Genomic DNA, 12179 nt, shown 5'->3' with positions numbered 1-12179 from the left:
CCGGGAATCCCGTGTTTTGATACAATAAATGGAGATTTTTTTTTAGAATCCCAATCAAGGTTCGTTTTGCAGTTGGTGTTTAATGAGGCTGGTTTTTAATTTTTTTTTATTGTCGCCCCGAAGCCGCTCAGCCCTGCTGGAGATGAAATCCGTCAGAAGTTTCTGTAATTATCAAAATTCTTATTTATTGTCGATCGGAAAAATTATTCATGCAATTTACAGAAGCAGAAAGCAGAGGTTACCGCGGATACGCAGCGTCGCATGGCTTATACGCAGAGCAGCGCAGGCGGAGAAAGGCGCTAACGAGTAACTGCCACGTTATTAACAGAAAAACGGGTTTTTAGAACCAAGATAGAACATTCTCTATGTCCTTGTGCTTACATGTTACAGGTCAGAACCCGGGTTATTCCAACGTGTCGGGGGATCCGGGGGGGGGGCAGAAGAGATATTGAATAATAATAAAAACACATTGTGTCTCCCGGACGTGCGGATATAAAACGGGCGGAAGGGCTGGCGAAGGAGGCTCTTCCTATCAGTATTTCAAGAATGTGCTTGTAAAGAAAAAATGGCGCATAATCGCACCAAACGTCCCTTTGAAGAGGCGCTTCGGGCAGGCCATGCGTTTAGAAGGTCTGTGCAGCATTACAGTACCGACTATAAAAGGGTTAAAAGATTTAGTGGAACCTTTTCAGTTTTCTTCGCGGTTTTTAAACATTTCATACAATAAACACCAGGGATTGGTCGCTGTGCTCCACGGGTCATCCACAGGAGTGCAAGACTGCACGAAAAAACCCAACCGTTACCGGAGACGGTTCCCCCGATACCGGCCACATTTATTATCTCTACAAAAATAATACGCGGACGGGACGCTCATCACCCATTCCCGACACCCACCGTTACGTACATCTACAAGGTCGAAATTCCTTCCAACCAGCACAAAACAGGTTCTCCTTCCCAAAAGGAGATGGATGGGGAAGACCGACCACCGACAGAAGGGCAGCCAGTCAGAGGGCCAGGAATGGATTCCTCAGCCCAAGGTTCCATTGGCTGGAAATGGCGTAGGGTCAGGAATGGATTCCTCAGCTCAAGATCCCATTCCCTGGGAAGGGTGGCAAACAATCAGCAATGGATTCCTCAGGTCAGTGTCTCATTGGCTGGGAAAGGTGGCATATGATCAGGAATGGATTCCTCAGACTAAGGTCCCATTGGCAGCTGTAATTCTGCCACCAAAACAGCTCCATCTTTTCACATTGTAAATAGTTACAGGTCAGCTGCGAAATAAAGCAGCTCGGCGATAGTGTAGACAGGTGGTCTGAAATAAAACTCTCAGGTCATTCCCTGCTCGCTCAGAAAGCATAAATAAATCAGGTACAATCACAGCGGGGAGAGGCGGAGGCCTCGTAATCTCACAATGTACGGGAGGAATGATTCGAACAAAAAAAACAAGGGAGTCATCTCGAGTGCGTAATTAGATGTTCCGCGTCTCCATGTCGATCTTATCCTCCGACTGAGAGCCATCCGATTCTGAAATTGGGACACTTTGTCTCAGAGTGATCTCCGGGCCGCCGCCATAGATGGACTGGAGGAAGTTCCAGGTTTCCTCTGAAATCTGCCCAGAATCGGCACCTGCGGAGCACAGAGCAGGGAACGCCGTTACGGAAAGAGAACCAAAACAAAAGAACGTTCCTAGAGCGCCGGGGGTCCGCGGCGTCCCACGAGAAGCCAGGGCACGCCAAAAATGCATGGATAGTACTTGACTTAAAAGCCAGGACCCGCTGAAGGCATCATACGGCCCCTAGGACGTCAGCACCTGGAGACCCTTACCTTGCCTAAGGGAAATGTGACCACACTTGGTGACAGCGATTTTTGTGTTGTCGATTGCAGCAGGCGGATCTGAAAGAGACAGAACACGATGAGAGCGCGTGCCGCAGAGCACTGGAGATGAAAAAAACGCCGACTTTCCAGGCAGAGAAACTTTAATTATTTGCTTAGAAAGGTAAAAAGGTAAGAAACTACTTTAAGACCCTCATGAAGAAGACAACCAGGAAGCATATTTTGTTTTCGTTCAGAAATAGCCGATTTCACCTTTTGCCCTGCTCTGGTTTTTTATGGGTGTTTAGCGCTCTGCAGGTGAGTATCATATGGAAGGTAAAAAAAAAAAAAAAAGTGCTTTAGGTCGGCCATTACATATAGACAGGGCGTTATGTAACAATTCAAATGATTTAAAAGCCCAGGAGGTTTTTCTGCTGCAACGGCAACCAAGCATTTAAGTCCTATCTTTGCACTTAGCAACAGGCCAGAAGTAACCGCACTCACCGCAGTCCTTGCCTTTGACAAATCCTTCCCAGTCCCGGAACCACTGCATGCTGATGCAGAATATAACGGCCGGCGAGTCCTCCTCCTGAAACGCTTTGTTTAGCTGTTGAAATAAAAATTATTATTTCTCTTCTTAAAGAAGCCTTAAAAATTGCAATTTCGGGGGGGGGGGGTGTCAATGCATTAAAGAGCATATAATGGCTGGAGTGTCCCTTTTATAACACCTATAGGTGGTGACAGGGACATTAAACCCTTTAAAAACACTCTCAAAAATATGTTTGGAAAGGGTGAGCGATCTGCAGACCCCATAAAGATATAAAAGGAGCCGATAAAGAATAAGGCTTCAGAGTACAGGATTACTGAGAAAATACAACCGAAAAAGTTGACTTTACAAAGAATCCGATTTCTCGGACGGCGTCGGTATTTTACCCGGATGAACGTTTCCAGCTCCATTTTTCTTCTCTTTTCAATCTTTTCCTGTTCGGTTTGACACATATGACACACGTAGAGATGATTGACAGCCGGCCCGCCTCCAAATCTACACCACGGAAAAAAACCAAACAAACAATGTATCAGAGATAAACGTGGCGTCTCCAGAACGGCATCTATATACAGATCTGCTTATTAACAGGTGATGGGAAGTCCAGATAGAGACCCCGGTGTATGCCAATAATAATCACAATAATAAAAGTCTGGGGTTTGGCTGCAGTACCCCTCTGACCGGACAGGGGGCGCACCTGCTATACAGATAATCCCAAATGTTCTGGGGAAGCATCACCACAAGGTCTTCTATTAATCCGGATTTACGAGGCGGGACACCTGCGGTTTAAAGAAAGATTTATTCAGTGTGACCAAAAAGATCCAGAAATAATTAATCCGTGTAAAAGAAGCCAATTTAGAGGTGTTAAAAAAGCTTTATCTTACTGAGAGGGTGGAAAGGAAGTGGAACAGCCTCCCAGCAGAGGTGGTAGAGGGTAATACAGTGAGGGTATTAAACATGCATGGGATAGACATACGGCTCCTGAATCTAAGACGAGACCAACGACTGATTAAGGTTTTATAGCAGGAAAAGTGGGCGACTAGACGGGGGCCGGATGGCTAGTTCCACTTAGCGATGATTACCATGAAGGATAATTCTGGGTTAAGCCCCGCACTATCCTGCTGCTGAGTACTTTAAAGGCTCAGCACAGTACAGATTGTGCTCCTACTAGGGGACAGATGTGCTTTTAAATTATTTATCATGAAACCTGCCCTTTCTTTGCCTCCGGCTCGTCTCAACGTAAAACGAGGGGGGCCGGCAGCCTCTGTATCAGTAACAGAGCTCAGATCGATTATCCTTTATTGGATACTTTTAAGAAAACCCCAGAGGTCCACCCCACGTCCCGAGTTCCGCTCAGCACCTTATTTCCATTAACCACCGAGCTGCGGTTTCCTATAAACCCCCATTGGCCCTGTGCCCGGCTCATACCATTCTGTAAAGGGAAGTTTGTTTTGACCGGATTGGTGTCCACAATATGAGTTAATAAGCCAACTTTATACCAGCGGCCCATCCGGCCCCGAACTCACCGCCGTGCGCACAGAGGAAGTCATTGTTGGTTATGGGACCGGGTTCTGCAAAGGTTTTAAACCGATTTAACCACTGGCGAGAGACGTAGAACTGCAGGAGGCTGGTCTCCATCATATCGAGGAGTCGGCAAACGCGGCGTCTTTCCTTCTGCGCCTCCTCGTTGGCCTTCCTGCCACACGTAGAGAAAAAAAAATATCATTTTATTACATTGGAGGTTTCATAAGATTCACATCAGAAACTCATTTTTCCTAAAAAGTCATTGCTGAGCGTTGGCAGCAGTCTGGGCGAGAGACCCGGTCGCTGCGCGTCGGGGTAAAGTCTGCGCCCAGTTCATTAAATGACCCCCCCAGTCAGGAAGATGTAATTTTCCATACATACAACAGTCTGTTGTGCCAAACCCCGCAGCTTACCTATAGAAAAGCACGTAGGCCTCGGCATTCTGTACCACGGACTCCGGCACCTCGGTGACGCTCTGGTCGTCAAACTCATACCAAAGGTTATTCAAGTTATTCCGGCAGTAGGCAATATAATGGCCGCCTGCGGAGAGACACGAAGCCAGCGTTACACACGGAGCGCGTTTCAAGAAATCCTCGGAAATTAAAAACACCCAAGCACATGCGCAAAACATTAAAGTCGATCTCCCACCGAGACGTTTATTCCTTTTATCAGATTGAAAATTAGTTTTCAGAAATATTCCGCAGTTTTCTTTTTTTACCCCAGTTGCAGTTTTTGCCCCGTAATATAAAGTTTTCAGGCAGCTGCATATCAGCCGTTTTCCTATCCCCAATCTACTAAACACCCCGACTCCTTATCATACTGCCTGTGGGGAACAATAGAATGGCTCAGTCTTAATCACCCAGTCGGACTCTCTGACTAATGAAAGTCTATGGAGGAACGGACTTCATTAGCATCGCCATAAAGCATCAGCTCAGTGTGGTTTTTGAGCCAAAATATCACATGACTGACAGCGATGGCGGCTCCAGATAAAGGGGCATTACTTACAGCCAGGAGGATCTGGGACGGGTACTTACTGCTGGCGGTCCCGTGGTGACAGATCACTGACAGGAGGTCGTAGTTTATGATCTGGGCAGGGCTGTCTTTAGCAAGGAATGGCTGAAGATCTAAACCCTCCAGCGGGAAGGACACGTGGGTCCCAATCTTTGTAGAAAACATGAGCTCGTGTCTGAAGCGCTTCAGATGGATGCACAATATCTGCCGGAGAAATCGCAAAAATCGTCACTTCAAACGAGCAAGCGAAATGTATAAATGTGTAAAAAAAAGACAGATACACAGATACCCGGCGTGAGAACAAGAAGTAAAAGACACCTGCCGAAGCATTTCATGCAACTTCCCCTCTTTTTCCCCATGATCCCTCAGAATCCTCCCGTCACCCCGAGCAGGAAGTTGTAAACCACTTCCTGTTCTCTCCCCGCGTTGTTTTAGTGGACGGCGCATGAGCCTCTAGCGGTAGAGATTGTTTCCGGCCGCGCAGGTCGCTCCGTAACGCTATTATCACAGATATCTCAGGGCGACGGGCGATTTATACCCCGTGACGGGGCAGCGAGATGGCGGCTCCCGCATTCAGCGCAACAAGGATAATGGGGGGTTATATTAACACTTAAAGGGAAAATAAAGACGTGCTGTACACAGGCGTAATAATTTCGATTAGGGGGTATGCGAGTTATCCAGCGAGGAGCGTTTCCTACCTCTGGGAATTTCTGCACCTTACAGAACTTGACGCCGTTTCGTAACCTGAAGGAAAGATTAAATCTGTTAGCGGTTCCTGCAGAGGAGACTCGTAACCCCAGAGATACAGACATCATTTCTGGACTATTCCCTCACACTCATTCCACATACCCCTCCACAGTGCCGTATTACATACATACATATACACACACATATACATATATATATATATATATCCCCCCATTCCCACCTGTCCCGCACCCGTCCGTCTAACCAAACCCCCGGTGACTGCCTTTAAAGACATGAACTTACTTTTTGCACTTTTCACAGCTGTACATGTTATCACCTATGGAAATAAATACAAATCACGTCCAATCCTTCCATTTTCCTTCTGTTTAGTGGTGACTGCGCAGCCATCACGGAGAAATGAAGCGCGTAGATAACACAAGCCGTTCACCCGAAATTAAAACCCAATTTCATTTATACAGTAATGTCATTGGTTTGGGTTTACAGAATATTAATAAATTGTTCGAGCTCAACAAAGACGCCCAAGAGGCAGGAAATTCAGACCAATTCATAAAATTCTGTTCTTTTCTGTGAAAATGAGATGTTTTTTTACATTCCAGTTTTTGTCCTTCAGCAGATTACCGGAAACCTCTGCCGAGGTCTTTCAAACATTAGCAAAGGCCAATAAAAAAGTCACGCAGCCACCGTCAGCTCGACGAGCCAACGTCCGCCAGACTAAGCACAGCGCGGTAGCACGAGGGACGCGGCAATTAGTACACCAGCCCCCCTGGAGAAAATGCTTTAAACTGACTTTTATGAGCCGGTGATTACAAACTTAAAGAGGAACTGACCTTTAAGCTCATCCCTGGCAAAAAATGCAGCGAGGCAATCCTGCAGCGTCACAGTGGGACCCCAAAACCAGCTGGGGAGACACAAAAACAATCACACGCTGCAGGTTGTGTCCGGGGGTCCGGGCGGAACCCGCCGCGTAGGATTAGGAGCAAAGACCGGCGCTAAATTACCTTTTAAAATACTCCAGGAAGAAGGCGATCCATCCTTGGGGGGCATACGCCTCTCCGCAGGAACCCGCCTTCATCATGGACGTCTGGTGACTCGCCGAATGTAGTTTAGCCAGATCCTCCTTGCCAGGGATGGGCAGAGACAGATCCTGGAAGGTTTCCAGTGTTACAGAAATCTAGTGCGGGGAAGAAGAAGAAATCCAATTTAGAATAAAACCCTTTTTAACCAGTCAGCCCCCCACCCCCGGAACAGAATGAGCAGCGAGAAGCCACGCATGGCAGGAACGATGCATTTAATGCGCTTCTTATCTGTTGATGTTAAGCTGTTTAGTTGGCTGCGCTGCTGGGGGGGGGAACTTACTCTGTCGCACGTCAGGCACTGCACCGAGCTCATTATCGTGCCATCAAAAATGTCCGATATCACGCTCCGATATTTCTTCTGCTTTTTTCTTTTTGGAGGACACATTGGGACTAAACAAAAGAGAAAAAACATATTTCAACGCGATAAGCCAATAAAACAGATATTATCCCCGCTGGAAAGCCTCTGGGGGTTAGATAAGCAAATTATCTACTGGGTGAAATCGAAAGACACTCGTGAGACAGAAGTCGCTGCGGTTATTACTGAACCTAGCGTTCCGAGCCGCCCCTTAAACCGCCGGCTTCAGCGTATTACTGGTTACCTCCACGCGCTTACAGAGAATCGACAAGCACCTTTTCTGTGGCCCATCCACGTGGCGGCGGTCTTCGGAGGGCTGCTGGAAATAAGCGTTTCCGAGTTTTCATTTAGTAGCGGTGTTTGTGAAGAGGACAGATCGCTCATGTTCACTTCTGTGGCGTAGTCTGTAAAATAAAAAACAGGGAGGTATGGGGGAAAAAAGGGTCAGAAGTGGAATAGCAGCAAAGATCGGTGGTATAGCTTCCCAGCAGAGGAGGTAGAGGCCAACACAAAAAGGGAATTTAAGCGTGGTTGGGATAGGCATATGGCGCTGATTAAGGGTTGAGTCTTTACAGAAGGAAACATAGGGCCAGCAAGTTCATCGTTTCTATGCCTATGGTTAAAACAAAAACAACCTCTGCTGTTATTAAACCATAAGACTACAGACAGCTGCCTGAGTATTCTGGGAGTTGTTTAAATAGGGCTGCTAATTGTATAACCTGTTCTCAAGGAAAATTAGTGCATCACGGCCCCAGATTGCAGATAAATTAGATTTATTTACTTTGCAACAATTTGTAAATCAGGCACCTTTGATTATTTTTAGCTCTCACCGGACTTGCGCACGCGGTACGCAGACATGTAATCACCTGCTATCCGGCTCTGTATCTGCACCTTCACGGTTCCGTGCGAGGACGCGTCGTTTTCCTCTGCCGAGTTCTCGATGTTTTTCTCCACGTCCGGCAGGCAGCGGCCGTGGTTCAGGTTGTTGGGGAACTGCTTGTGCCGGGATTTTGGAGGGTCCGGATCCTTCTGCTCCTCCTGGATGAGCATGGTGGACTCCGTGAGCTCCTCGGCCAGTTTGCGGCTCTCGCTCTCCGTGTTATCGCTGGTGGAGCCGGATTCACAGGACTGGAAATCGTTATCGGACTGGTTTTTATCGTCCTCCACGTTGTCGTCCACAATCCCAAGCTGGTTATCCTCCTCGGTCTCGACTACTTGCTCCTTGAGCTCTTCATGTAAAACATCCATCAAGCAACGCAAAAATTCCTGGGCATCCTAAGAAAAGAAAAAAAATATGAAGATTATAAATTCCAAAACCAACCACTTCTTGACAATACTACAGAAACCCGGCTAAAATCTACATTCAGGACCTAGTTCCACGCGTCTCACGGGAAATCTCGAACTAAACCGCCAACGACACAAAATACAGAAACCTGGCCAAGTCCCAACAACCCGCATCTGCCCCAGATGGCTTACCTGCTGAGAGTAGCCTCGGAAAGTGGGATTCACGGACTTTATCCCCTGGAACAGGTTGGTGGGCATTACCGACCCCGGCCTGAGAAAACATGAAGGAGAAAACGTCATTTTCATACTTATTCTCAAAAAATAAAAAATAAATCACAAGATGAAAAAAAAAATAAACGTGTGTATTCTGTACCTGCATTAAGGGGTTAAATGATGTTTAAAAATACTAATGAAACTAATGAAAATAAAAATAGACCAATATTATTCTTTACAAATTGACGTAAAGTTATGACAGAAATTTTCTCGTTTTAAATCAACGCGCTCCATACCGGTTCTTATGCCAGATTTCGGTCATCAGTTTCTGGTAACTCTTACACAGCGCCGGCTTTTTATCTGTCCGCACCAAACCGCCACAATCCAGGAAGAAATGCGTAAGCGGAGGACTGTGAAGAAGGAACGCACAACGCGAGCACCGCAAGAGATTAGCGCAAACCAAAAGATTAGATGGCGGTCACCCCAGGTATAATAATAACGACAAGTCAGCGAGCCGGCCCTGTGTAGTTCATGGGATCGAGGCGTTCCCCAGATTAACTATACATTATACAGGGTCCAGCTGACTAATTAAACTATGATATACGGGGTTCACCGACTTAAATATACATTATACAGGGCTAGGGTAAAGCCTGTAACACGCCTGCCCCCCATTCATCGTCACTCGCCGTTCGCTCACCAATTGGACAGGGCTTGCAGGGCAGCGTTCATGTAACAGGTATTGCCGATGTTTTTTAAACCAGTCAGACCTGTAAAAAAAAACAAAAAACAGCAAACGGTGAATGAAAAACTCCTGTTCAGACATACTAAAGCTGCTGTTCCACTCGCCGTGCCTAGGAAATAAACCCCAGCGCACCGGACGTTTAATTCTTTCCGCTGATGGTTTTAATTACATTTTTTTTTTTAAAACACACGTTTTATTAGGGCTTTGCGTCGCGTGGCAAGTGTTGCCAGCAGAAATGTGAACGAGGCAAAAAAATGTTCTGGAAAGGGTTTAGAAACCAACAGTACAGGAAAGGGCTGAACGTCAATTGATGCACAAAGTATTATATGTGATATCTGCACAAGCCCTCAGACTTTGCGCACAGGTGTGTCGTGTACCAAGCTTTACATGCTAGCAGATCGCTCTTCACCTCTTGTCTTCAGCTCATCCTCCTCCTCCAGCTCAACGTCCAGGTTTTCGGACACGACGGGGGCCGGGACCTTTAATGTCAGGTTGGATGTCATTTTGGAATCCTTTTTTTTTTTTTTTTTTATTATAAATGAAAATAAAAAAGAAATCTTGTTTTAGAACCCAACTCTTGTCACTGATTTTTTTTTTCTTAAATTAACACAAATCTGGAACCCGAGTGGAACGTTATCAGAACTAACAGTACTTTATTTACTAAACTTTTCTTCTCTGCACTGCATTTACACAAACATTTGTAAAGGTGCTGTCCGCAGAGCCCAGGAGGGCCGTTACACACGGATTGTAAGCATATTGCTGGAGGGTACAAGCTGCGGATAAACAATATACAGACAATGTATTGTGATGAGACCCCCGCAAGCCGGCTGGGCATCTGAAAGGCGTCCAAAGGCAAATTCACATCACCCGCCAGACAGTTTCATCGCTCGATTTGTAAAGAGATGGCGTGACTTTGTTCGATCGTCATCCATGTTGGATTATAACATAAAACAGATATTAGGAGAATTACTGCCCGACCCAAAATATTCCCCGAATCCCGGGTGCCGCCGCGGGGCTTTACCTGCGGGTTGCTGTCCTGAGGCTTTGCTGCGGACTGGTGGGCGCTCAGCTTCCGTTCTAGAAACACCTCCTTGCTGCACGTGTAGCACCAGACACGCAGCGTGGTGAGGTTCACCGTGAGGCAGTGCTTGTGATCCTGCAAAACATGTCACATGCGTGTTACTGAGCGCAGTCAAAGAAGTGGCAATACAGCGAGGGTATTAAACATGCATGGGATAGACATACGGCGCCTGAATCTAAGACGAGACCAACGACTGATTAAAGTTTGAGTCTTTACAGCAGGAGAAACGGGAGACTAGACGGGGGCCGGTTGGGGCCGATCTGCCGGGAGGGTCTGGGTTTTTACATGGGACATTTAGGTGTACCATCTGTCTCCAAGGTGTATTGTCCTGATCTCCTGTTTCTCATTAGCCTTAGGGGTCGGATCGTTATCCAGCTCCTCCATTATAACGTGCTTTATTACCAAACACCTAAATACAGAGGGTCCTACACACTCAGTGCACAACAGACTAGCCTATACCTTAAACGGATCAATAACCCCTCGTATCACCCGATATCAACGTTCATTGATCAACGAGGTTACTCCGCTCCTCCACTCTTACTCTACCAGCTGAATGAATTCTGTTAAAGGTTCCAACTACCTGTTCGTATCACAAATTCATGTTCAGGGAAATCATCTGGAGTCTCTGGCTGTTCACTGACCTGAAAAGCCGGATTCCTGGGTTTTGGTTAACAATAGTAAAATTATAACTATAACGCTCTGTATTTAATCTATGGCCAGACCTAACGAACACCCAGCAGTGGTGGTAACCTAACCCAAGAGCAATACCACCCCGGAGTAACAGGCTAAACGGGCATTTTTATGATGCTGCCCAATTAACACTTATTTTTCGGAAAATTCATAGAACGCGTCTTTATCCTTTTCACGGAAGGCTTTAGCAGAGACTCCATGAGGTGAGAGAAGCCGTCAGACGGACACCGACCTGAGAGTGGGTAGTGCTATGATCCGCGTGAGACTCTCCGCAGCCAACGTAAGAACATCCATTCTGCAACGAGACGCGGGATTAGAGAGTTTCCCCATCGGCACGGCGGCCACAGCCTCGGGGAACGGCAGCAAAACGCTACTTACTTCCAAACAAGCCCAGAGGTTCGGTCCCTTCACTCCGCAGTCCTGACAGCAGCCCTGTACGTGCGAGAGAAAACACGGCCGTTACAAACAGCGAGACTCATCAAAAAACCGAGATAAAAATTATTAATATAAAAAAATATTAATATTTAAAGTTTAATGTCCACCGGAATCACATTTCAACCCAGAAGCAGGAAGAAGCGTGGCGGGGGAGGGGGGATCTCGCTGACGCTAACAATTAGAGCGCATAATGCAACATATTCAACTAAAATTCCGCCTGCCATACGCTATGTATCATTCTGCAATAAAAAGGGTTAATAACTAAGCGCGGCTATCCAGCAGGCACTGTCAGGGTTAATATAGCGGTGTTTTTAGCATCTTACGTTAGATTTCTGGATAAGCTCGTCTTTGGTCACTTCTCCCACGGACTCTAGATGGCTGCAGTCACACGCCAAGGAGGACATCTTAAAATCGGCGGCTTCCGGTCTTCTCCGTCGTCCCGGCAGATGTCGTCTACGAGGAACAGGGGAAACTCTGTGACAGGGGACTGCGAGCCCGACCCTCGCGTTACTCGAATCCCAATAAATACTGCAGATCATAGATCGCCAAACAGACCTGGAGTTATACGGAGAACATCCTTACGATGGCACCAAACCGCATCAGACCCCCGCGGGGACCCCCTTAAACATTATTTGGGGTTCATACAGGTAATGACAGATTTGATGAGTATCTGATATGTTACACAGGGTCAGGTCATTCCCCTG

General features: G+C 46.7%; 1 protein-coding gene across 2 annotated transcripts; it reads right to left on the bottom strand.

Moving 5' to 3' along the window:
* Positions 1-1468: 1468 nt before the first annotated feature.
* LOC149278397 (ubiquitin carboxyl-terminal hydrolase 33-like) lies at positions 1469-11879 on the bottom strand. 2 transcript variants are annotated; one of them, XM_089501999.1, is made up of 23 exons: positions 11799-11879; positions 11419-11472; positions 11273-11335; positions 10291-10425; positions 9679-9781; positions 9225-9294; positions 8824-8937; positions 8507-8585; positions 7897-8305; positions 7306-7434; positions 6956-7065; positions 6598-6770; positions 6427-6497; positions 5882-5915; positions 5590-5635; positions 4915-5095; positions 4294-4420; positions 3883-4052; positions 3054-3135; positions 2746-2854; positions 2317-2419; positions 1825-1893; positions 1469-1626 (listed from the first exon to the last, which is right to left on the bottom strand). In XM_089501999.1, exons 1-23 carry the CDS (start codon positions 11877-11879, stop codon positions 1469-1471), a joined length of 2670 nt encoding a protein of 889 aa, XP_089358125.1. The 2 variants fall into 2 exon arrangements, with proteins under 2 accessions (XP_089358125.1, XP_089358126.1); XM_089502000.1 differs by lacking the exons at positions 3883-4052; positions 4294-4420.
* Between the last annotated feature and the right edge of the window lie 300 nt (positions 11880-12179).

The sequence above is a fragment of the Sceloporus occidentalis genome, unplaced genomic scaffold (genome assembly GCF_023333645.1).
Source record: "Sceloporus occidentalis isolate IW3139 unplaced genomic scaffold, rSceOcc1.0.p SCAF_190, whole genome shotgun sequence".
NCBI lineage: Eukaryota > Metazoa > Chordata > Lepidosauria > Squamata > Phrynosomatidae > Sceloporus > Sceloporus occidentalis.
The sequence above is the reverse complement of the archived record's forward strand: the minus strand, read 5'-3'. Positions and strand labels throughout refer to the sequence as shown.